Source organism: Brienomyrus brachyistius, chromosome 12 (genome assembly GCF_023856365.1).
Source record: "Brienomyrus brachyistius isolate T26 chromosome 12, BBRACH_0.4, whole genome shotgun sequence".
In the NCBI taxonomy this organism is placed as follows: Eukaryota; Metazoa; Chordata; class Actinopteri; order Osteoglossiformes; family Mormyridae; genus Brienomyrus; species Brienomyrus brachyistius.
This window is the reverse complement of record NC_064544.1, coordinates 2,432,347-2,453,948: the sequence shown is the minus strand read 5'-3', so window position 1 is coordinate 2,453,948 and position 21,602 is coordinate 2,432,347. Positions and strand designations below refer to the sequence as shown.

Here is a 21,602-nt window from a genome sequence, read left to right as displayed (position 1 = left end):
AGATTTGGGGTTCGAGGAGGTGGGCGTCAACAGGAGACCTTCTTGCTGGGTTTTTGAAGCGTTGTCAGAGCTGTAGTTTCGGACCCATTTTCCAGAAAAATACTACTAAATCTTTAATTTTCCGCTTTCCCATTTGAGGAGCGCACAGTATACAAATAACGTTTGTTTAAAATGTGCATAGAAGTCTGCCAGGATGCACTTTCCCTGCTTACTGAAAATAATGAATGGGATTTGCAACTTCGATCAAAAAATAACCATATATATAGAAAACACAAATTAACATTTAATTAATGATATAAGGATGCAACAGACAAACCAAAACTGAAGATATATTTCCTGACAGTGTAAGGTGAACGGCTGTGTTAAATTAATACGTGTTTTATTAGAGAATCAACAAACTAGAAAACAAATTGACACTGATGAGAAATACGAACATCATACTACCATTATTGTGCTTGTCGCCACTAATAAATAAAGAGTACACACAAAGACACATACTATATCTATTGTTTCAGTAATATGTCTGAAAACCAAAACCTGAAAAACGGTGTATATAAATTGTATTTAACCGAAAGACTGAAATGAATAGTGGCCTGACCTTGTATTAACAGGTGTCTGTGGTGAAATTTGTACAACTTTTATTGTGGTGCGTTGAGCTGGTCACTACGTCATTTGTACGAATGCCAATGAACTTGGGCTGGTTTGTACCTGCAATATAAAACCGGCGATTTCAGTGTCTCATGCTGATAGAACAGATTTCTTTAGAATGCATATGTAACATGATACAGCGAGCTACATTCACAGTTAGATGTTCATCTGCATCTTTTAGGAGAAGTATTTGTACCCAGCTGCACCCAGAACGCAGATAAGCATCGTACGACACAGCATGACCGCGGCTCCCCAAAGTGTGAAACGGCAGGGGATTAGACGGGCGAAAGAGTACGAACTCAGAAATATCGGAGAAATCACACGACATATCTGGTGCAAAAAAATACATGGCGTAGATTTGTTCTACTGGGTCACTGAAATGAATTCCGCAGCAGCAGCAAAACTGCATAAAATTGTGAAGATGATTGTTTATGTTGTAGTGGAATTTCCATGGTATTCATATGCTAAACAGTGATATAATTGATATAATTCACGTTGTTCTCATTTTCAAAACACCATATTAAAATGAGCTTATCTTAATGGGGCCTCAGAGACATTTTTGGTGACGCAAAAGTTACTGTCTATATTACGCTCGTAATAATTTTACTTCTACATAAATTATAAATTAATATATATTAAAAATGCATTCGATTGCATGCAGATATAAAGTTAAAACAGGTAGTCCAAGTATTTCTAATTAAAAACAAGTAATTAACTCAGAAATAATTTCAGTATGTAAAAACAATCTGACATGATAATCGGCCTGTTTTAAGGCCTTTTCCCCTTAAAATAGCTTTAAATATTACAACAAATTAACCAGCTAGTAGGCCTCTCTCTCTCTCATATATATATATATGTATATATATATGTATATATATATATGTATATATATATGTATATATATATATATGTATATATATATGTATATATATATGTATATATATGTATATATGCAAACCGGTTTACGTCGCATTGAAATGGGACGGACCGGAATTAAGTCCGGCCGAGAGGAATCGGTTTAACCGTTTCCATTTTTCAACTGCCAACAGAACGCGCGAACGCCACGGTCGTATAAATTGACAATATATACTTTCCCAAAATAAATTAACGGACACCCACCGACAAACCCCCAGCGTTCCGCGGTCTGGCGTAACACTTGCCACGACAAGGGGGTTGGAAGCTCCAATGCTGAAGGACTTGCATGGGGAAGGTCCGGCGGACATGGACAAGGCATCGCAGAGGAACTGGGCCGAGCATCATTGCCGCACGCATGCAGATACATAGATATACATATACACTCACATACACACGCGCACAAACCAGCAGCTATACAGTGAAACACAAAAGAACTGAAGTGCTACCTACACAGGTTACTACCAAGTCACAGCAGAGGTCCCCTGGAACAAAAATTCATGTTTCATTACAGGTGTACATATTGTTTATTTGCCTATTACTGTGTAAAGTCTGTTTATAGACTAGTTATTAATGCATCACATTTACAGATAAACACCGAAGGATACCGGGAAGAGTGAAAATGATTCCATAAAAAATTCAAGACAATTATGAACCAAATTTAAATCACAAACATCCAAAATATATTTTATTAATTTAGTGAAATCTGATCTCCATAAAAACAGCGACAAAAATATAACAATCAATGTCTTACAACTTAAGAATCTCCCAGTTTTAAATGTGTTACCACAGGCCGCAATATACAGTAAATGATCACAGAAGCCAGTCATGCTACCGTTTCCTGGATGGGAAAATACCAAGAATGAGTCGTTTTGCTCACTACACAAAAACACTAATTATATACACTGAAATTGAACTGTAAACTGAAAGCATCTTCTGACCTGACAGAGCAAAAGGTTTGTATTTTCAGAGTAAATCACCAGAGCATTTATTGTACAACAGGAACAACTTAAAATGTTAGTAGCTGAACCTCCTTGGAAGGCAGGTCAACTCATTCTGGATTTTTAAAAAAGGGTATAAAGTGTCAGGTGACACGTATGAAAGGCACTGTAGACTTCACAAGGGTGGGGGAGACTTCCTACCCCGAACAGGAAGCAACAGTGAAGTCCAGACACTGGTTTGTACGAGGCCCTTTTTGAACTGGCTGGACTCCATTAATGCGTACGATCTGGCCGAGATGTCACCGCTAGGTGTAGACCAGGTTTATATTGTGTACATAGTGTTAAACGCAGGTTTCCCTTCTGCCTCGAAAGGTCACACGTAAATCGTCTTTTAGGGTGTGTGCGCACTTAGCGATTTTAAGCGGCACTCTGTGTTTATATCAGTTTTTCTTCCGGTAACTATGAATGATGTCAGCGCTGGTTCTGCCTTTCTGGCTTAACTCGCTGCCCTTATTTACATGCAGTTCAAAAGCAGGATTAGGGAGAGTTTATTCCTCAACCGGACATCTTCCAGGTGTCCCCCCCCCCCCAACTCGGGGGCTTGGAGTGTCTTCAGTGGGAGATGTGGATTGTTTTGCTGGTTCCCAAGTTCTTTTCAACCGAGCAGGAGGGCTGGTGAAGGGATCGAGGCACGGAGCAGGAGGAGGGCGTGAGAAGAATGGCACTGGGGATGGGCTGTCACACCGTCTGCGACAGAACGACGGCCAGGATAATGACAAGCAGGACGGCGACGCAAACACCCAGTATGATCATTTTCTATGGGGAGAGAAAAAAAAAACCCAATGTCAGCTGGACGGGCATGGAACAGGCTCAGATCACAGACAGGACGACTGAGGTATGCAGAAACCGCCGAAACAGACTTCAGAAGAGACCTTTGGCCTGTGGCAGAGCCCCTTATCCTCACCAGAAGACACAAACCCACCAGGAACATAAGTTTGGTGCCCCCACAGGAAACCCAGGAGGGAGAGGAGAAACAACACAGCACTTAGGAACCACGGCAGGGGGAAATGCATCCAGAACCACAGCCAAGAGAACTGAAACCATCGTAACGAAGCACAGAGGCATCCAGCTGCACCACTACACCCGAGAGCCCCCCAAACCCCGGCACGCAGGGAGGACGCCACTCTTACTCACCCTTCACGTGCCACGTTTCACTGTCAGTCCCACTGAGAGCCCAATTATCAGGGCTATGAGTGCTAGCACCACCAGCACTACAACCACTATAATCACCATTTTCTGTGGGGCACAATCACACAGTGCGTAAGACACAAAAAGGCATACTCCCCAGCAATAAAAATCCAACTGTGGACACACACCTGCATCACGGGCCACTATCATATAGGAAAACTAGACAAGTCCGCATGACGACACGCACAGTTCAGCTACTGCCTCACATTTCTTATTTGCACAAGGTCATTGTTATTTTAGCAGTTCCTTATCACAGCCCCCTTTCCCATAGTGCCTCAGACAAAACCTCAGGACAGGCTAACTGCCCACCCAATCAAACACAAGGCTGTTCAGATCTCCTACCCCCATACACACACCCCCCCCCAAATTATTCAGCCATGGAAACACCACATGCCTATTTTTTTTCCCCTCCCCAGATCTACAAACACTCACACATATGTCACCATAACAACACAGATTAACGTCATGATGTCACAACGACAAGCAAGCTCCGGGAAACTGCCTGGAGCATCACTGCTGGACACACCTTCAGGCTCCGAAATTTCAGCTAGTGCAAACATCAGAGCAGTGAGTGTGACTATAAAATAACCACGGGCAGTGAGGATGGAAGGTAAAAACAAAAAAAAAAAAAAATGAAAAGACAAAGAGTGTGTGTGCATGTGTGACCATGCAATTGGCTGACGGGTGAGAGGACCTCTCCTTTGCCAAAGGTTATGGTCTGGCTGTCCAGTAGATGCAGTCTGCTTCAGTCTATTTATTGACCTGCATGGCAAGTCAAGAGTGAGGACTGATGGAAACACTGAGGCTCTCGATAAGGGTAGGATGTCACAAAAGGGGGGAGAGGGATTACTGCTTACACTGAGGATCATTACAAAAACAGACAGGTAGTCACTGAAACAGATGTTATATACAGTTAAGTGATGCTGTGCTTACAGGAATAAAATGTACAGCCCTTTGTTACACAGCAAGGCGGTACATCATGGTGCACCGCAGAATTGAGAGAGGCACAGCACTGGGCGTGTGTGTGTGTGTGTGTGTGTTTGTAGTATTTTGCTTACCTACCACAAAGGCGGTGTACAACCAATTCTTGTTTAATGATATGGATCTCATTCAAGTGTGAATATCCAAGCTGTGTGAAGCTTATGTAAATGTTATGAAGAATTGTTTTTATTTCAGATTGGTTTTTAAAAACCAAGTGCATCGTGAAATGTTCATATTTTTAATTGGCCCCTTTCTGGTTAATTAGATATTTCTGTATTAGGTACTGTATACTATAACAACAATTAGGCTGAAGTTATTTAGGGTTTACTTTGTACCAGCATTACTGAACCTGAGGGATGATGGATTATGGGGTTTTGGGATCATTGTGGTTACAGAGGGGCACGTCACCACCTATTACCACTCACCCAACGAACATCGGCTTTCTTTGTGTCTGCCGGGGCCTGCTCTACGAAACCCACTGATTGGTCCATATTGTTCTCGACCCTGTCAATCATGCCACCCTGAGCAGAAATCGGTGGACTCAAGCGTGAGGATAAATTTTTAAAAAAAGGGTGGAAATGGTGAGAAAAATTAAGGTCATGAGGAAAGAAGAGGGACAGAAGTAAAGGGACAGAGTGTCGCAAAGATACAAAAAGGGTTAAACATCTGTCGCTGAAATACCAACTCGGGCTGCCAGGCCACAGGGCTGGCTGGAGAAAGCTACCTTGCGGGACTTCTTCTGGTACCTGACAGCTTTTTTGGTTTCGATCTTGGCCACCGCTATATGATCGACTGCTTTGGACACATGGACCTCGATGTTGTTTACTATTTCACCCTGGAACACAAGAGGTACGGGCTCGGGTGAGATTTATCAACCGGGTGACGGTGACAAACAGTCACACTCACTCTGGCTCACTGACGAGACAGAACCTGTAACAGAATCGTGATGAAGACTCCTACCTCAACGTCAGTATCCACAGATGCAGATTAATGCCTTACAGAAAATATAAAAGGTTGTAAATCTCATTGAGACTTCTGGTGTCTGGGCTAAAGGCTACTCAGTCAGAGGGAAGGAATCGACAGAGAAACAGGCGTGGGGGGGGGGGGGGGAGGGGGAACATCCAGCCTCTGCCGCTACCTGATTCTCCACCAGCATGGCGATGTCCACGAACATCTCATGCAGCTCCCTGATGCTGCTCTCCAGCTTCACAATGTCTTTGTGCCGAGCCTCGATCTCACTCAGCGCTTGCTTCGAGATGCCCGAGTCCACGATCTGCGCAGAGGCAAAGGTCAACATGGGACAGACCCTACAGTGCGCATGCACACCCAGCCCAGCGGTGCCTGCTTTACCCCTGCTGTGAAAACCGCTGCGTTCCCACTTTCCAGCATTTCCTCCAGCTCCTCGTCGGTCGTCGTTTTACCAGCTAGATGAAAGAAAAGGAGGGCCGGTTACTTCTGAACAGACGATGCTTAATGCTCGCCGAGAGAGAAACTCACAAAGGGTCGTTCGCACCATCACCGATAACGCCAGCAGAAACAGTCACCAGAACCAGTTACCTCGACTAGCTGGGAACTGTCTCCATATAACTGATTCTGCCATCAGCTGGCATGTCATCAAGGGTGGGCAAACGGCATCAAAGACTCGGATTTTAAGGACGCAGCAAAAGTTGATTTCGAATGAGAACAGACTAAGCATTTCCAAATGAAATAAAGCAGTCACATTGTTAGCATAATTAGCAAAATGCTACATAAATCGTTCGTGGTTTCAAACACGGTGGCAGCTTCACAATAACTACACTTGCAACAGCGGCTATAAGGGGGACACAGGAACAGAAGATACAATGCGACAGGGCAGTAATGGAGACTCACTGATTTCCAGCTGTCGCTGAATCCGCCCTTTACTCTTCTCCCGGAAGTCCACCTGGGCCTCGTTGTACTTGGTCATCACCTCCACAAATTTTCTGGACAGGACAGAATGCTGGGAACGCCAAAGAAAGACGATAAGAGCCTTAGCGCGTTAGCTACGGCGTCCGCCCTGCGGCGCTCCTGCGTTACCTGTGATTTACGGATGCGCATGTCTGTGGACGCCCTCTCCTCATCTCTCACCAGGTTTTGCTCAATACCTGGCAAAAAGAAAAATGAAGGTCATTACCCAAGCATCAAATGTTTTGCAATTACCACTTCTACAGCAACTACATAAAGTCATTGAAACTTGTATTTATTTATGTATTTAAAAAAAAAAAAAAAAAAAAGACCCTGAACATACTCTTAAGTTTGCTGTGAGTGCTTCGAGCCCTTTTCTTGATATTGTTAGTGATGGCCTCCAAGTCATCTTGTGTTTCTGGGGGGGGGGGAGGGGACACAGAATTCAAGATATATATGGACAGAAATGTAAATACTGTAAATCGGTTACATTTCAGGCACTGGGAGATGTACAGAGAGAGAGAGAGACACACACACACACAGAGAGTCTGTGATAGAGGCCAACATGCTGCATACTGACTCTGGTCTGAGGTGGGGGCGGATAGGATGAGTGAGTAGAGTCTCTTGGCTTCAGTCACACTCCCTTCCATCTTTACGATGTTGCTGCGAATGTCCTCAATCTGGGTTGAGGGGAGAGAGGCAAAGGCTCGAAAGAGACGCAGGCACAAACGGAGACATTTCTGCGGAACGTCAGCGTCACGCCCCAACCACCGAGCGCACAAAGAGCCGACATTACAACATGCTCGCAAGAAGCTGTCCTGACATAAAGGCTGTTTGCTAGGGCGTGAGGCAGGAGTGGCTGGTGTGACCAATTTTTTGAATGCTTCAATCATCCCACCCACGCAAAAAAAAATAAAATAAAAATCATGCACAGCACAATTCTCTTCACCCACCAATCACATCGTCCCTCCGTAAAGTAGAATCACGGGTTATAAAAATGTGATTTTATGGATACTGACAATATTTCACGGTACTACCTGATCAAAGAACTCATCCATAAAGGCTGGATTGTCTATGGCGATTTCCACATCTTCAACATCATCCGTGTCGCATGTCTGCGGGAAAGAACACAAAGCTCAGCCATGAGTAGCGTCTAGTCCATACCACCATGGCAGGAAGCCAAGCAGTGGCACGCAAAACACTGTTTAGGAACAGAATCAATTATGTCAATTTCAGCGTTGTTTGTTTTTTTTTTTAAATATGCATGTGCGCATCGATGCACTACAAGAAATTTCACTTGGACTAATGCACATTTAGCCACAAGCAATATCTGGCCAGCTTAGAGAGGCTACCACACTGGGCACAGCCGAATATCAAAACGGTCACAATCTTTCCCTTTCTCATACAACACCTCCCGGTAATCTCAGCGTACGGTATAAAGCCACGCGTCGCTGACAAGCCACTTTCAAAACGCCGATATTTGAATAGTCGAATATCATCTGTGATGTGCTGAGCATTTTAAAGATGTGCCTGAGGGAGATGACGTGGGAAATGAAAGAGGAAACATATGTAGTGAGAGATGGGGGCCCATTACATTAATCCACACCCCCAAACAGCTCCAGTTTCACATCTGATCATGCCGGTTAATCTCATTACGTCGCCTATGCCATCACGGGGAGTTCCCCACAGGCAGTTCTACTAGTTCTGGAGGTAGAACAGTCTGCAGAACACTGATGAGGTAACCATGAAATCGTTGCCGGTGTTTCTTACACATCCACAACTGCAGAAGCAGGGGACAAAAGGCATTCCACACAGAAGACTAATGACGGTGTTAGTTTAAGAAAGAGTCTGGTGAAAAAAAAAAGTTCAGTCTGAATGAAAAGTAAAGAGTCACAGTTTCAAAAAGGATCTAAATCATCTCGCCTGATAATACACCTTTGGAAATGAGTTTCACTCTTGCACTTTCATGTTACTAAAATAACGACATGACCTCCTGCATACTCCCTGTCACACAAACCGAAAACAAATATGCTAGCAGGTGTGCAGAGGGCCAGGAAGAAACCCATTAACAGCTAAATAGTTACAACCAGCTTTGTAGTTTACTGCAAGAGAGTAAACTACAAAAAAATGAATGAGATCAACCTACCATGTTTGAATGAAAATGGTCTTCTCAACCATCCCGGACATTACAGACTAACGAATGTCAATGGCTGCCTCACACCTAGCAGATGAGAGGCTGCACTACTGCATCCATCGCTAAAAGACCCCATTTACCTGAATACAAATATGAAAAGTCCCTATAAACCATGGCTATTTTAATCATTTCGCACAGCTAAAAGACTGCCTTAGTAGAACAAGTTAAGTCACACATGGTGTCCCTCAGGAAAAACAAGACCACAATGCAAAGCAGATCAAAGTGAACCAAATCGACGTGTCAGGTTTCACTCAGCTTAGACGCCAAGACAATGTTTTTTATTGCTTTTTTATCGTGTGACAAACCGTTGAAGGCCATTACTGGACACCCACTTCTAGAGGGGGGATCCATCGTTTCAACATTTCCTTTTTCATGTCTCTCCCATCGGATTTTCTCAGGAGACTTATTACTGCTCATATTCTGCAGCTGTTCTCAGAGAGACACACATTCAAAGGTCTTTCGCTCAAACTATTTATTAACAGCGCAGCCGTATTTACGGTTGGTTCGCGCATCTTGCGCATCTTATGATGCGCTGTACGTCATCGTGCACCTCCACGGATGAACGCGTGCTGCACTCCAAATCTGCGTCCACACAGACAGTGCACACGCACCTCTGGACACGGTGTGCAAATGCAAGCTTCTTCTCCTCGATATCCATATTGGAATGACGTAGCAAGCATGCAATGTAAAGTATGAATCAGCCCTTACTCTTTCTTGTCTTGTCATTCTGATCAGTTCCCCTTAACTTCATTTATTATTTTTCGATGTTCTCCAAAGTATTGCCTCTTTTTTTCAGTAAATGACAGCCTCTTTCTGCTTTATGGCTATCCTTCCAGGAACCTCCTTTTTCCTACACCACACATACACCATTAACCTGATATGATTAACAATGGAGGCATGTCAAAGCCAAGATCTGCACGACTCTGCTGACGTTAATCTCTTCTTCTCTCTCTGTACCTATTCAGCCTGGGCGTCCCTCACAAAACCAGCTGTCAAACCACCCAGCCCAAAAGACGACGACAAATTCATATAAAACCGGAGCAACAATAGGCAAGCTCTAAAAAGCTAAGATGCCGAACTTTAAAAACACCAGTAACAACTGATGCACATACACTCATGTGGAGGGTCAGCAAGAGGATTCCGGGAGCGACAGACAGAGGAGACACCGCGATTATGAGAGCCGAGATACCAGCCCAGCACAATAACACAAAAAAATAAAACAAACAGGGTGAAGTGAAAACCCACTAGAATCATGCACTTGAACACAAGTAGGTCTAAATCTCACTCAATTTTCACATGTAATTTTACATGGCAAAACTGTATGTTTCTTAGACTGAATATAAACTTAAAATCTGGATGCAGTCCCTTAACTTAATGCTCTTCATTTGTGATAAGACAAATTATAAATGGTACATTGCTTAGGGCAGAATATTAGGTCATCATCAGTTACCGTAACCATTGTACAAAACATTTCCACGAGTACAAATACAATTGCAAATATTCATAAAATTAAGAAATGTCAAGATGATGCCGATGACCCAATCAGCAACTCAGTCACCATTAAGCGTTAATTAAAAGCTGGAAAGAGAAGCAAAATACCACAAATATCTTTACTGAAGGGATTGGAAAACCAGGTATTATAGGGAGTAAAAAAAAGAGCCTTTTTAATGGTATCGCTCACCATCTGCTGAAACCAGCAAATTCTATGGAAAAAAGCCCCACTGGTTAAACATTAGAGAAAGGTTAGGGAAGGGCAAACCTGTACGGCTAGTCATCATGTTGCATGTTAAACACTGTGCTGAAATTACCAGTTTCAGCCAAACATCGGAGTTGCATTCAAACCCTAATCACAAATGGCTTCAAAATCAAAACAAACAGCCAGGATTACTCTCTGTCCTCTCTTTTACTGTCCGCTTTTAACACCTAACCTGCTACATAATACCTATGTACACACCGAACGGGAACTAATCAAACAGCTTGTTCCACGTCAATACCTGGTCTAACGCAACACATCCAGACGTTTTTCAGGTCTACCGATAGCGAAATACCTTTCAATGACAAAATATAACGCCGCTGTCGATTTACACCAGGAAACTGGTCTAGAGGAAGTGCAAAAATAACGACAACATAGTACAAGAGTGTCAGCACGCCCTGAATTAAAGGCTAAACAAAAAAACAACTGAAAGACTGAACAGTGGAGACAGGTTTCAACTATTCCAAGGGCTGATTGCAGGACTCACGTGCCATAATAAAAAGCACAGGCATTTGTGAAATGATTCATGCACCCGTCATCAGGTCTGTGCCCCCCCCCCCGAATTGCTCCTGAAGCAGCTGACAGTCACGCATCCGCCGGGTCATCCAGCGGCTATAGGTGGCGACGGTGATGCGCAAACAGCGGACAAGGACCACCGATCAGAGGAGTGAATCATCGATCAGGAACCGAAAGGGAGCCTGTGGGATCACGATGAATCCAATACAAAGCATATTAACGGGCTGTGACAAACCAAGGCAACTGAGATCTTACAATCCGTCTCCAGTTAATCAAGAATGTTTTTTTGCCATGCAAGATCTACGATTAAGTTTCGTTCCTCATTTGTCAAGACGGAATAAATATGTAAGAGACATAAACATAACATAAGACGACAAAAACAGTAAAATCAAGGCATGGACACAAGAGAAAACATGTACATAACTGACCTGATTAAATAACAGTTGTATGATGCGAAACATTAAAAAATATCCACGTAGTTAAATAACCTACTGAAACATCACAAGAATACATGTTGTTTGGTTTGACTGCTTGTGTGTTAACAGCTACTTCGACACGTACTCTGTCATTAACAAGTACTAGACTAATTTTAAACAAGTTATACGAAGAGCCTTTCCGATACCTGCCCCCAGACGGTCTGTTTTCAGTCATTAATACTAACGTGTGACTGAAGAAGCAAAAAAAAAACAAAACTGTGCCAGTTTTATCATTTCTGCCAGTTATCCACAAAAGCACCATACAGACATGTAGTGTTTTTCGTAACATTTTCACTCTTAAACTTGACCTTTATAATCAACTTTAACAGACAACTTGACTGGGGAATTAAAGACAGTGGTACTTACCGCTTTAAGTTGTTCCAATCTGTCTTTCATTTCTGATAACTTCGCAACCTCGCCAACAATTTAAAAAACAATCTAACAATAAATAACTAAAAAACAAAAAACAAGCAGGACTCAGACTTACTGCGACAATATTTCAAAAAGGTTTCTTGAGTAGAAGCAATAGGACTTTTTTTCTAATTCAATCCAAGTCTCGTACAACTCTTACATTTCCATGACTAATGAATTTACTAAGCTAGAAATACTGATTTCCCAAGTAATGTCCATACAATATGGCTGCTTCGGTTCATCCTGGTAGTTTTACTAAGTCTATCCGCGCAACGTGCATTAAGAGAGCGGAGTAGCGCGCGCGGATAATCTCCTTCTCCCTCCCTGCGCGCGCCCGTCTCGCCCTGTAATCATTGTACAGCGCAGGTGCTGCTTCACGCATGCCCAGTAACCCCCTCCCGCAACCTGGAAGCCCCAATGGGATACATACACTGCCACACCTCCGTAGATTACCTGTAGTTACCGACTAGAAGTAGCCCACTTAAAGGAGCCGCGACGGGTTTCACCGACAAATGTAATTATATTAAGTTCTTTTTGGCAGTAAAAAAAATCCACCATCTATGCGGATTGGCACATTGTGCCTGTGAGTGACCAGAAAGTTTCTGGTTCGAATCCCGTGGTAGGCAGCGTTATCTCACTGTAGGGCCCTTAACCCGAATTGCCGACTGGCTGACTCACTGGCTTTCTCAAAACTTTTTCAAATGTACTTTGGATTAAAACGTCCGCTAAATAAGTAAATGATTTTAAAAGACCTTAAATCGTCATTCTTTGCATAACTAACTATCCAGGTCTGTGTTTTCATTCGTACAATCGGCATTTTCTCATATTATCAGCAGGGAAATTGCGAAGCTTTTCAGCAGAGAAGATGAGGAACTGGAGCGTTGATCGTTATCATGGCTCTTTGCACCATACCCTCGTCACAGTGGCTGCGGTGCGTGATGAAACGCATAACTGCAGAGTAAGAAGCATCACTTCATTCGCAGGCATGTCGCTCACCGAAGGTGTCAGATTGGCAAAAAAGTCTCATTTAGTGTTTCTCGTCTTCTGGCTAACATTTAATATTAAAATAATTTAAGTGTGCACCGTCAATGATGTGCATTGATTTCATACGTCTCATTTCCTCCGTCGTCCTCCAACATATATCGAAAATATGGGGAAGGGGTATAACATAAATTAGGACGCGAATTAAGCATATAAACAGGATATAGATAGCCCTGGATACGAGTTTGTCCATGTATTTAGGTGAAGTGTGCTAGACATCAGTACAGGAATGCTTCTGTCAGACCTTTATCCCGGACACAAGAATCGTGTGCACCACTTCCCGGGACGTTATAGAAGCATTGCTGTGGTTCTATCCAGGCGAGCGCGGCACTCAGCGTCTAACCACAGCTATCTGTCAGAACAGTCCTGCTATCAGCGTGCAGCCTGGGTGTGAAAGTGAAGCAAGGCACACGCAATATTACAAAATTGCCTTTAAAAAGCTGGTTTGATGGAAACAGCTCCGTGACACATGGTCATACCCTTGGGTGGCTGAATTCACCAAATCCAAGCAACATAGGCGAGGAGCACAGCCTGATTACAGCACATTGCCACACCAACCACGCAACGAACCACCTCAGGGATGAGAACCCGAGTGTAGCCATGCAGCGGGTGGTACCTCAGCAGTCCAAATGGAACAGGGTGAGTTTCTTTCCCCAGTGGCTGGAGTACCAGTACTGCCACCAACCCCCAAATGTCCCCTGTAAGTTGGAGGACCTCCTTGCAGGGCTGTATGTAGATTGACATCATACTCAGGAAGACGCAATCGCAGGTTAAGGCTCTTGCTCAAGGGCTCAACACAGTAAGATCGCTTCTGACATTCATGGGATTCAAACCAGCAACCTTACAAGTGGTGACACAGATGTCTGTCCTCAGAGCCACCATTAATTCTCTGCGCAAGGCTGTAATTATAATATATATTGCAGGGGACACATCCCCCAGTATTCAGATGTGCCCACAATACCTCCAACCAATATATATTACAACTATAATCTTGGTAATTCCCAGTGATGACTCCATGGCTACAGCCTTGAGTCTGACAGAAAGAGACAGGGGCAAAGTGGTGGGTGCCAGAAGAGGGGAAATGGGAAATTCATTTTCTTTAAGCCAATCTAATGTTTCTAACATAAATGAGGAAACTTCCCTGAAACGCCTTTAACTGGTGAAATGTGTAAAACCTCCATCGCCATCAATGCTGCAGGTGCATGTGGGATAACTTGTTGAATAAGTTGAAAACTTCTGTCCAGCAGTCTTCTCCCACTACAGGACTTCCTTCTCTCATGAAACAGGAGATTTTATTTGTGTACTTAAGTCATCCTCACAGCGACTCCTCGCAGTTCCTCACTCACGTCTCCAAACCAGAGGTGAACCGGCTTTTTCTGGAGCCCATCCCACACTTTGGAATAATCTCCCATCCAACATTAAGTCCTGCTCTACTGTTGATGAGTTTAAATCTAGATTAATGACCAACCTTTTTTGCTCTTACTCTCAACTCCATTTGAGGCTCTCCAATGGTGTTTATCAAGTCTATTATCAAGTTACTTGTCACTATTAATTCTCCTTCTTTTTGAATCTGTTGCTTGTTGTATTACATTTCCGTTCATTTTTCATTTTCATTTTATTTGTTGCATACATGTTTCCATGTCATTTTATTTATATATTTTATATAGCGCGGGGGTGGCATGGTGGTGCAGTGGTTAGCACTGTTGCCTCACACCTCTGGGACCCGGGATCGAGTCTCCGCCTGGGTTACATGTGTGTGGAGTTTGCATGTTCTCCCCATGTCGTCGTGGGGTTTACTCCGGTTTCCCCCCACAGTCCAAAAACATGCTGAGGGTAATTGAAGTTGCTAAATTGCCCGTAGGTGTGCATGTGTGAGTGAATGGTGTGTGAGTGTGCCCTGCGATGGGCTGGCCCCCCATCCTGGGTTGTTCCCTGCCTCATGCCCATTGCTTCCAGGATAGGCTCCGGACCCCCCGCGACCCAGTAGGATAAGCCGTTTGGAAAATGGATGGATGTATGGATTTTACTGTGCATGTAGTACTTGTTAATCAATTCTCTCGAAACTGGGAAGCACTTTAGACCAACTCCTGCTTTTTTTAAAATGTGCTATACAAATAAATAACTCGAAAAAAAGTTACAGCCCGGGTACAGTTTTGTGGCCCCAGATACAAACAACATTAATGTACCCCAATGCAGGGACGGATTACGGACAGGGCCAGTGGGGCCGCTGTCCAGGGGCCCTTGGGGTGCAGGGGGCCCGTGGGGCCCCTAGCCCAAAATAATTTGCAACGCTTATCAACAATGTATTTTCGTTTGTCTATTTTAGAGGGCCTGCATTCTTTGATCCTCTGCCTACAAGGGCCCCTGACCCTATAGGGAGGGCCGTTTGGCTACCAAGGGCCCTTGAATTGTGGTGGTGGTGGTGGTGGTGGGGGGCCCTCGTGAACGTTTTGCCCAGGGGCCCACACAACCGATAATCCGTCCCTGCCCCAATGGTACAAAAATGTTCCTCAGAGTTAATTTCTGTACCTTAAAAGCTATACAGTTGGCAGACCCCAGAGGGAACAGTGCCAGTAATTGTGTCCTTAATGTTACGCATGCTCATCTGCGCACTACATTCTTGCTGCAGTGTTCACCCGAATTTTTTTCTGCGATCAGTAAAGTCAGTCTTAATGTCCAGGTTTCTTGTCGCTCAATTTGACGACTGCATCTCCAGATCAATAATGGTAGTTCCACCCCACTGTTATCCATATTTTATAGTATTAAGTCAGCGCAGACTTAAAGTCCTCGCTCTGCATCCCCTTCGCAGTCCTCTTCCATGACCAGGCTTCCAGACCCGTTCCAGTGTCTGATACCAAGACACTTGCTCTAATTGACTAAAAACAAAAGACTCATACTCAGAATTCATACTTTCACCATGTAATGTTCTGTGACACACTGCTAGGCTTGCAAAATCTATAGGTCAATTCATTATATTGTATGCATGTTAAACAAAATCGGATCCACCTCATTTCATTCGTTGTCGTTCCAACGTACATTCACACTGCCACCCACAGGTCAAAGAATACTCTGCATGTTATTTGCCCGTCGAGAGGAAATAGATCTAACACCCAAATAATTCCGTATTCTTTCTGCGAGTAATATGTGTGTGTGTGTGTGTATCGTAACAATACACACACACACACACATATATATAGTAAAAAAACGCTACTAGGAATATAGTTACATTGTTGAACAAATCACGACTGGGGCAAGAAGGGAGAAACAGATCGTCAGGTGGTCTGCAGTAGTGCAGGAAGCTGTACTTTTCTGTCGTGGTAAAGAGGGAACTGAACTGGAAGGCAAAGCTATCGATTTACCGGTCAATCTTTGTTCCTGCCTTCACCTATGGTCATGAGCTCTGGCTAGTGACCAAAAGAATGACATGGATAGAAGCGGCAGAAATAAGGTTTCTTCTGCAGGGTGGCTGGCCTCAGCCTTAGAGATAGGGTGCGGAGCTCGGACATTTGGGAGGGGCTCAAAGTAGAGCCGCTGCTCCTCTGCATTGGAAGGAGGGTTAGGAGAAGTCGAGGTGGTTCGGTCGTCTATCTACGATGCCTCCAGGACGGCTCCCTGGGGAGGTGTTTTGGGCATATCCAACTGGGAGGAGGCCCCGGAGCAGACCCAGGACACTCTAGAGGGATTGTATGTCTCAGCTGGCCTAGGAACGCCTTGGTATTCCCCCAGAGGAGGTGGCTGGCGAGAGGGAGGTCTGGGGATCTCTGCTTGTACCGCTGACCCCGGATAAGCAGCGGAAGACGGATGGATTGATAGATGGATGAATAAACAAGTATCCAAGAGATCCACAAAAACAACGAAATAATTAGCTAGTAGTTTTCCTACATGGATATTCCTTGTGATAATTGTAACTGTACCTTAATTTAGTACTGATGCTCCTCGAACACAATTTGTATTTAGGAACGTTCAGCTTATGAACTTTCACACATACGAAAGAAGAGGACTGTAAGTGCAAATTGTGTTCATTTGGGCTCCCGTTTCCTGTTCACAACATTTTTGTTTCCTGCGCCCCAATTCCGCCCAGTACGACTTCTGGCCGCTACCCTCACGCAGCATAGCGTGCGAACTCCCAGCATCCTATTTCTTTGTACTTGTGTAAACCCTTAAAATGATGTTGAATAACGATTTACGAACATTTCAAGTTACGAATGGCCATTCAGAACGTATCTCATTCATGAGTAGAGGAGTGTCTGTATTCACACCTTAATCTCTACTTGTGTTCTGTGTTAATTGGTGTTGAGTGGAAGGTCATGTAGATTTTCGTTGCACAGTGGAACTGACCATACATGACAAACTCTTAAATCTTGAATATACTTAATTTTTTTGACAGAGCCAATGGATTTCCCCCCTGATTTGTTCCCATATCTACCCCCCTTACTATGGCCTATATTAGGTGAATTTTCCCTGTAAAATGCTAAAGTCAGCCTGAAGGCTAATCTAAGAAACACAGGATATTAAAATGGTAATCTGCCGAAATTGCATGACAGTTGTGGGGCAAAAGCTGCGATATTGGAGGGAATCCATAAAAAAATGCACGAGAGAGTGGGATTTAGACATGCAAGGGTAAACGTTATGCTACTCTCCAGTACTTGCTCAGTACAGGGTCTCCGCCAGGCAGCCGACACGGATAGGATCGTAAAACTAAACTGCAATGAATCACATAATGAAACAAACTCTTTAAGGGTTGCAGCGCTCTCCTACTTTCGGCTTCTTGACAACCGAATCACTGACTCACAGTGCACTTGAGAAAATAAAAGGACATGCAGATTTTCCGCTTGCACACCCAGTATGCTTCAAACGACTAAAAGGATGTACAATGCGAATAAGCTTCAGTAATAAACATTTCCAGTACAGTGGGGGAGATGCAAGATGGTCTGCAAAAGAGATTAATAGGAAAAGCACTTTCCCACAAGTTGATTTTGTGGGTCAAAAAAAAAACACCGTAATTTGTTAAAATTCTGGGTAAATAAAGACAACAAGAATATTAAATACAGACAGTTTATTCAAAGCTGTTTTCAAAGTGCTTCCATTTTCGCTGTATTTTCATCAGTACTGTATAATAAGTCTAAACTGTATGACAGTGACTATTTCGTACTGGGTGTTTACGCAATGTGTGTATGCACGCATGGATGTGCTGCAAGGGATCTACACTGAAATGTGTGAACTACACGTCATATTCCGCCCAAAATGCAAACGAAAAAAAAAAATTAAAACAAAATAATCGGCAATGGGATTTACAGTAAAAGGTTAAGGGTATTCCAAACACGCCAGCATCATATACACCTCGCCAACTTCATGGTGAGGTCAGATGGTCACAGGTTAGAGATCGTCGTCCTCGTCTGGGAGTGCAGTTTCCGACGCCACCTTTAAGGAAAAGATCAGCGTGTGATAATCTAAGTCTGACTTTGATTTTGCCTCAGAGGTTAATCTAGCCTAATGTAAAACATATCCCTTTAAAGGACAGTTGTTTAAAAGACTAATATTCCCAATCAATAATTTGAAAAGATGTCTGCAGATGTCAACACAATGAAATTAAAAGATCAAGATTATTTTGGTTTTATTTTGGTGAATGTAAGGCAACTTAAGGGAGACACATAACACAAAAACGACCCATACTCACTTTGAGGTCATGCTCATACTGTGCGGCGAGGGTGGGGTCCATGGCGACCTCAGGGGGTGCGAGGGCTGGCATCGCCACAAATTCAAGGTTTGGGTCTCCTATCAGCTTCCTGGCCAGCCATAAGAACGGCTTCTCGAAGTTGTAGTTGCTCTTGGCAGAGATGTCATAATACTACAAGGAAAGATTTAGGGGGTGGGGTGCAGGTTCACACGTCAAAATGAATATCATCTGGACAGCGGTCGGGAAAAGGCGCAGAAATAAAACGCCCAATGGCCACACATTTTATAGGAACTAACTAATCGGTCAACCGTCAACTTCGCCGCTCAGCATACAAACGAAGCTTTGCAATGACTGCTCACGACAATTCAGATTTCCAACTTTAACAGTCTTACTAAACCACCTAGTAGCTAAGCCACCCGATATACATTTCATAACTGCATGCAAAGTCTTCATAACCCTAAATGCAGGGTACACAGTTGACACAATACTGGTCACACTAATCAGCACAAGGCTGATCGATGAAGGGATGGCGGCGGACAGCGACGCGGCACCTGCAGGTTCTTCTTGCGGTGGAAGACGATGCTCTTGGCCTTGACCTTCCTGTCCTTGATGTCCACCTTGTTGCCGCAAAGGACGATGGGAATGTTCTCGCAGACGCGCACCAGGTCGCGGTGCCAGTTGGGCACGTTCTTGTAGGTGACCCGCGAGGTCACGTCGAACATGATGATCGCACACTGAGCTAAAAAGGAGAGAATCCGCGTTGACAAAGCGTGGCGACAAAACTCGCAAGGCATAAAGAGTTACGGGATAAACAACAAGCACAGAGATCATTTAAAAACAGACAAATACATAAGGGAATCCAGTGAAGCACGTTTTGGACGTCGATGGACAAACTGGTTACCTTGTATGTAGTAACCATCCCTGAGACCCCCGAACTTCTCCTGGCCAGCCGTATCCCACACGTTGAACTTGATAGCCCCTCTGTTTGTGTGAAACACCAAAGGATGTACCTCCACTCCCAGGGTAGCTACAGAACAATGGAATGGAATAAAACAAAAGTCAAACGCAGACTCTCAAGCCAGGAGGAGAAGCTATAGATATAGATGGAAAGCCATAGTGGGGTGTAATCACTATAATAAACCTTTACCAAAGCCTGAGGACCTAGAATACCAACTATTGCAACATTCTATATTAGTCGGATAATGGCAGTCGTTTTCATTCAGGCCTTCTGAGAACGTGTATTTCAATATGGACTGTAATACCCCAATTAACCTATAATAATGACAGGATGTGGCCAAAACCAAGTAATAAAAAGGCAGGGAAAACTAGGGTGATAGAGCACTTACCAACATACTTCTTCTCAAACTCTCCTGTCAAGTGTCGCTTCACGAAGGTGGTTTTCCCGGTACCTCCATCACCCACCAACACCAACTGCAAGGCAGGAAATTCAACCCGATTAAGCCGGTCAGCAGTCGCATGCGGCACGGTGCGTTGCTTCCTAGTTATTACATTATAATCACTGCGCAGGAATAAACCGGATCAAAAGCCTACCTTAAACTGGACCTGCGGCTCTCCTTCTGCCATGACTTGTGTTCAGACTGATGCTGCTGTATTGAGGAAGACAGCGATCGCATAGTCAAGGCGCCAACAGCGGCACGGAGCCAGCTCAGATGGCTCACCACGTTACAATTCGCAGCGCAGCAACGCTTCCAGTAAGTTCCAGCTGAGCGGGGCAACCCGGGAAATACGCAGCCACCACGCAAAAGTCCCCAGCAGTAGCGCAAAACGGCACCGGGATCAAACCGGATACAGTCAGATGCCGCCTTTACAGGGCAGATAGACTGGCTTCTTTGGCAGGACGATCACGCTTTGACCGAGCAAAATTAAACACCTAAGTAGCTCCCGACTGCATTTTTATTTACACACGTATAACTTACGATAAAAAACATTGCTAATGAGTAAGAAAGACCCCCCTACTTTAGCTACTACGCCTAACCGACAATTAGCTTATTCACTCTGTCTCATCCTTTAATAAACTAAATAGCAAGCTGACTGAGGGGTGAAATATACCATCCGCGTTAATTTTACGGTCCTGCGACACTTACCGGAGTATAAACAACAAAAATTGACATACTGAACATTTTGCGAAGAGGTAGTAAAACATATAAGCATAACAGAGTTAGCACGCTTGTTAGCTTAAAAAGCTAGCCATTCCACATTTACATTTGTCCTGCAAACTTTGAAAATAAGACAAAGGTATTGAGAATAATCGGTGGCGAAGCGTTGCGTACGATTTATAATGAGGATTAATATTTTTTCCTTCAGTGATATTACGCGATCGTATTACATTAGGTAAGCTGGCCTGGACTTACCCGGCGTTGAATGGAGAGGGAAAAAGAGCAAATGGAAGCTGTACATGAGCTTCAGCGTGGAGCGGGGGGCGACTTCCGCCTGTGTCATGTGACCAAGTCGAGCGGGCCCAGAGCTCCGCCCACCGCGTGAAAATGGCGTCCCACGCTGCCGGAGAAATACGTAAAAATAACGGATGACACCTGCTGACGGAAAACCACATATGGTTTGGGACGAAGGAGGCGAAAACAACAATCCGTCGTATGAAAACCAGTCTTTCTTTAAAGAAGTTCAATGGTTAAGGCAAACCAAAGATATACATATGCCTTCACACATAAGAGACACCAGTGCATGTTTTTAGAGTGCTGAAGGGAGCCGGGGCACCTGATGAACTGGCATCCTAACCATGGTGTCCCCGGTTTTGAGTTCTGCTCACCTTCACATTATACTGAATAAGTGGATCTAAAGTCATTGGACTGAAAATAGATACCAGTAAATATGACAAGTCAGTGTAATATAAATATTATAGCTT

General features: G+C 43.9%; 2 protein-coding genes across 6 annotated transcripts; both read right to left on the bottom strand.

The window, feature by feature from the left end:
• Positions 1 to 2,220: 2,220 nt before the first annotated feature.
• Positions 2,221 to 12,359, bottom strand: LOC125704705 (syntaxin-3-like). 5 transcript variants are annotated; one of them, XM_048970661.1, is made up of 11 exons: positions 11,959 to 12,358; positions 7,691 to 7,768; positions 7,234 to 7,333; positions 6,997 to 7,071; positions 6,786 to 6,853; positions 6,600 to 6,708; positions 6,081 to 6,154; positions 5,869 to 6,003; positions 5,455 to 5,565; positions 3,696 to 3,797; positions 2,221 to 3,317 (listed from the first exon to the last, which is right to left on the bottom strand). In XM_048970661.1, exons 1-10 carry the CDS (start codon positions 11,986 to 11,988, stop codon positions 3,699 to 3,701), a joined length of 879 nt encoding a protein of 292 aa, XP_048826618.1. In that variant the 5' UTR covers positions 11,989 to 12,358; the 3' UTR covers positions 2,221 to 3,317; positions 3,696 to 3,698. The 5 variants fall into 5 exon arrangements, with proteins under 5 accessions (XP_048826618.1, XP_048826617.1, XP_048826621.1 ...); XM_048970660.1 differs by lacking the exon at positions 11,959 to 12,358 and adding an exon at positions 11,545 to 11,929; XM_048970664.1 differs by lacking the exon at positions 3,696 to 3,797 and having other exon boundaries at positions 11,959 to 12,359.
• A 5,726-nt stretch (positions 12,360 to 18,085) lies between these two features.
• Positions 18,086 to 21,228, bottom strand: ran (RAN, member RAS oncogene family). Its single transcript, XM_048970675.1, has 7 exons — positions 21,094 to 21,228; positions 20,273 to 20,328; positions 20,068 to 20,152; positions 19,623 to 19,748; positions 19,273 to 19,460; positions 18,722 to 18,892; positions 18,086 to 18,465 (listed from the first exon to the last, which is right to left on the bottom strand). Exons 2-7 carry the CDS (start codon positions 20,303 to 20,305, stop codon positions 18,421 to 18,423), a joined length of 648 nt encoding a protein of 215 aa, XP_048826632.1. The 5' UTR covers positions 20,306 to 20,328; positions 21,094 to 21,228; the 3' UTR covers positions 18,086 to 18,420.
• Positions 21,229 to 21,602: the final 374 nt, after the last annotated feature.